Source organism: Arachis ipaensis, chromosome B09, assembly GCF_000816755.2.
Source record: "Arachis ipaensis cultivar K30076 chromosome B09, Araip1.1, whole genome shotgun sequence".
NCBI lineage: Eukaryota > Viridiplantae > Streptophyta > Magnoliopsida > Fabales > Fabaceae > Arachis > Arachis ipaensis.
The window spans coordinates 101,701,299-101,705,942 of NC_029793.2; the positions used below are offsets into that span (position 1 = coordinate 101,701,299).

Consider the following 4,644-nt stretch of genomic DNA (forward strand, 5'->3'; position numbering starts at 1 on the left):
GTTTAGGGTATAGACTGAGTGGTTGAGTGTAGAATTCTAACTTTTAGTACCTCATCGTTTAACTTTAATCGTGTCCTAGAGATAAGTTACACACCTTTGTTTAACTAAGCTCTTGCATCATGCCAAATTTGGACGTATCTTTTTGGTCTAAATCAAGTTTTATCACGTTTGGATTAGAATAGAATTCGATAGCCAACTTAATAAAATCTGTTGCTGCACTAAAGAGAATCTAGAAAAAATACAGCAAGCAATTCTGTTTTTGATAAATCTGTAATAAATTCAATTTTAATCTGTTACTTCTAAATTTTGGCGAGGGTACAGTCAACACCCCTAATCTTTCGAAGAAACAAATTTCAGATTAATAAGACCTCGTTTGGTTAATTAAATGTCAATTGAAAATTCTGCCCTGTTTTTAGTAATTGGTTATGAATTTTCTGCAGAATGTTAGGAAGGTGCTCATGCTTCATGACGAAAAACATGTGCTTGCAGGGGTAGCCATGTTTGTTCCAAAAGTTGCAGCTACATTTCATTCTTCCTATATTTTTATCATATAAAACTACGATCTCTCTTCCGAGTTGCCCATACTCATCGATAGTGTAAATCTTCGTAGTCAAAGACCTTTGTAATCTAACCAGATTGACTGATGCAACACCTACGATCTCGTTTCAAACATCCCCGAATATTGCACGTGTATAATGACTCGCAGCGCAACGCTCTAGTGATTCCAAGCTTGTCGTTATCACCGGAACGCTGTCAATTGATCTAAATTGCACCAACAACTCGTTGTTTCGATAGTCACGGACCATCAGTTCCAAATTTTGAACAAGTTCAAGCATCCCATGCTTCGACTGAAGGAAGTTCTTTGCAACGCTATTTATACCTTCACACCTTGACGTCGTTCTTATACAAGCACAAAATTTATCCCTTAGGTACGCATTCGCCCACATATCCTTCTTCCCGAATACCTGATTTATCCAGAGGCTATCTTGCAAACTAAACTCCTCAACAGCCTGGCTCCATTCCGTCAAGAATTTGTTAACTGCAATGTCTGCATAAAGCCACCGACTAAATTGCGCGCGCAATCCTGCATCTTTTACATTTGACATGACATTCTTCTCAAAGTGCCACCTACACAACCGATGGGTTGCTCTAGGGAATACCACTCTCACAGCTTCCCGCATTGCTTCATCACCGTCGGTTACAACCACAGATGGCATCTTTTGGCACATTACCTCCAATAGGCTCTTCAATAGCCAAGTATATAACCCTATCATCTCATCCAACACTAGCCCAAAGCCGAAGATCGTGGTCTGCTTGTGATTGTTTGATCCTGAGAAAATAACCAGTGGTCTGTTGTACTTATTTTTTTTGTAAGTCGAGTCGAAAGCCAGAACATCTCCAAAATATTGGTAGTCCAACCTACTTCCCCCGTCGGCCCAAAACATATTTGCAAGCATTCTATCCTCGATCAAATTGTACCATGCCATCAGCATAGGATCAGCCTCTGCCTTTCCTTCTAGGTAGGCTATCGCAGATTCAGCATCTCCGTCAACAATTTGCTTACGCCTTTGCTTGTCAATATAATTGTATGCGTCCTTCTTTACAAATCCTACCAACGAATACCCACCCGACAATCCTGCCATATATCGCATTGTTTTTGCCGTCGATATCCCGCACTCACGGAATCCATCAATTTGCGCTTTCGCCCTTTCAGTCAATGACCTATACTTTGGGATTAGGTGTACCATTACCTGGGGAGTCAATTCATGGTTGTGGTTATTGTTGATCTTCCTCACTTGCCATACGGAAGCACTCTTATCTAGGTGAACAGAAAACTTCGCGTTGCAATTTGTTCTCGTCTCAGGGTTATGTACTCGCCTCCTATCCAGTCTATTATAGTGCTTAGGATCTCTCAATCCCTCCTTATTACAAAAAAAACTCATCCTCCTAACATTTCCATCATCATCCCTTCGTGAGTCCCCTTTTCGGACACTGAACCCATGATATTGACCAAAATTTTTGTAGAACTCATACGAATCATCATCAGTTCTAAAGGTCTTTTGCATAATATCTTCAACAGCCAAACCCTCAACATCTCCAAAATCCAAACACATTTGACTCTCTGTTTCGCTTCCAATAGTATAATTCAAAGTGTCCTCCGCCACCGCCTCATCACAGTGCCCGTTTTCTTCATTATTTTTCCCCTCACCACCATTGTTATGCACCGCATGTAACACCCTAAGATATATCCTATCTTTGAGGGTCTTTAAATAAGGTGCCACACTCGATAGAGAAAGAGACTGAACTTAATCGTTATGCAAGGAAGGGAGGAAGTGTGCGTGAAGAGGAAAATAAGCAGTACTAAAACGATAATAAGTATGAAATAATAAACTTATCCATGAGTACGGTTCAAAATAAAATGCTTAGAGGTAATTAAACAAAGGAAAGAAACTAATACGTCCTAACTAATTTCGTTGAAGAGGCTCCCATACTTGTGTCCTATCCTATCCTTGATCAGGACCCTTCAATTATTCACGAATCGAGGTATCCGTGGCTTTCCTCCAACACCTTTTCGCGCAGTGAAGATCTGGTTCCGTTGTGTGGGATGAACTAGGACTCGACGGGTAGCTGGGGTTCTCCTTCCACGAACTCTCGACCTAAGTAGATAGTTTGGAGCACGGTAGTAGTGGTCGTAACTACCCACGCGTGCTTCGAGGGGTCATACTCAGAAGTTACCTTCGGAGGCACTGCGTCGTCTCTATCTGCTATGCCATGTTCCTCTGGAGACAGTATGGGAAAAGAAAAGGGATGAGAACCTAACGTCTCAGTAGGAGTGCTATGCAACACCTCCATAACTATCTCCAGTCCACGTGCGGAATTTTAAAAGAACGTCGTATGATATGGCATGTAATATGAACCTCTTGTAAAGCGTAAAACATATAGGTAAAAAGGAAAGAACATAGAAAGAAAATAGAAGGATCACATCTTAAGTAACATCAACATAATCATAAATAAATCTTAAAAAAAAACATAAAAAATCAAACTTTCATTCATGCTTTCTCCTTTCTTAACTTATAACTTTTATGGAAGGTATTGAGCTCAAACCGGTATAAAAGGTGGGAGTCCCCTTCCCTTACCGAAGGTTCTTATCCCAAACGTTTTGGCGATCACCTTCCCTTACCGAAGGATCATATCGATATCTTGTCTTTGGGGGTCACCTTCCCTTACCGAAGGATCATTCCCTCAGTTTAATTTACAATTAGGTTTTGTTTAACCATACACGAGAGGAAAATCATATAAGAAGAGATCATGCAAGAAAAGGGACAATTATGATGATAAAGGGATATATGAAAAACATGAGACTCTGGCATATGTATGAATTTTAAAAGATCTTGGTAGTATAATGGCATGGATTGAAAGATGTCATATCAAAGTACAGGAAATAGGGCATTTTAAATAATTGCACAAAATATTAAGAAGTTATGTATTCTCGATCCTAAGGGAATAATATAATGGTGCAAACGATCATATACATAATAAGAATAGAATATATTAAATATTTGAATAACATATTTAGAAATCATGTACTCTTGACTTTAAAGGAGTATTAATAACATAATGATATAAGAGGTCACATAGATGCACATAATAGAATAGAATATATTAAATATTTGAATAAAATATTAAAAAAACATGTACTCTTGATTTTAAAGGAGTAATAATAACATAATGATATAAGAGGTCACATAGATGCATATAATAGAATAGGGTATATTAAATATTTGAATAAAATATTGAAAAAGCATGTACTCTTGATTTTAAAGGAGTAATAATAACATAATGATATAAGAGATCACATATATGGATATAATAGAATATGGTATGTTGAACAAGACATTATAAGAAGGCATGTACTCTCGGCCCTAAGGGAATATTAATAATATAATAATATAAGAGAGCACATAATAAAATGGCGTATATTAAATAGCTGAATAAGCATTATAAGAAGGCATGTACTCTCGACCCTAAGGGAATATTAACAATATAATCATATGAAAGAGCACAAAAATGGGTACAGTAAATTATTGAATGAACATCATAAGGAGACATGTACTAATGTTTAAGAAGACACGAATAACATGATGGACAGACATGATCAACATGGATAAAGGATAGGTGAAAAATAATTAATGCCATGATAACATTCGTGAATGGAAGAAAATAAAAATGGAACATAACACATGCCAAGCATTAAAAAAAACATAATTCCCTACCATTTTTCTAACGCTTCTTTGAACTTGCCTCTTGTGTTTGCCCACATAATATATTTTTGTAGAGAGAGAAGAGAGAGGATTTGGTATTTGAGAGGAGTGATTTTTCACCTATAGGTACACCTCTATTTATATACATCTGGGGATAGGGTGGTTGGGATAATTTTAATTTCAAACGGAGGGTGGTTACTAGATTCCTATCCATAAATTTAAAATTCTAAGCCTATCTCCTAACTGATTTTCAAATTTCGAATTTAATTTTGTTTCTAGAAGGGGTGGTTGTTACACTGCATCCATTTACATTTCAGAAAATCAGAATCTTCAAAATCCATCAACTTAAATAAATTTTTTATATTATCTTATCATTTTTATT

At 37.0% G+C, this 4,644-nt stretch overlaps 1 protein-coding gene across 1 annotated transcript; it reads right to left on the reverse strand.

Annotated features, from left to right (window-relative positions):
• Positions 666–2,853, reverse strand: LOC107615767 (protein FAR1-RELATED SEQUENCE 5-like). The gene is made up of 2 exons (XM_016317801.1): positions 2,737–2,853; positions 666–2,264 (listed from the first exon to the last, which is right to left on the reverse strand). The coding sequence occupies exons 1-2, from the start codon at positions 2,851–2,853 to the stop codon at positions 666–668; spliced, it is 1,716 nt and encodes a 571-aa protein (XP_016173287.1).

Excerpts from the sequence above, each read along its gene's own strand:
- LOC107615767 (XM_016317801.1), bottom strand. The coding sequence starts at position 2,853 with ATGGAGGTGTTGCATAGCACTCCTACTGAGACGTTAGGTTCTCATCCC. Across the intron at positions 2,265-2,736 it reads ACGACGCAGTGCCTCCGAAG|ACCCTCAAAGATAGGATATA; the intron begins GTAACTTCTGAG and ends CCTTATTTAAAG.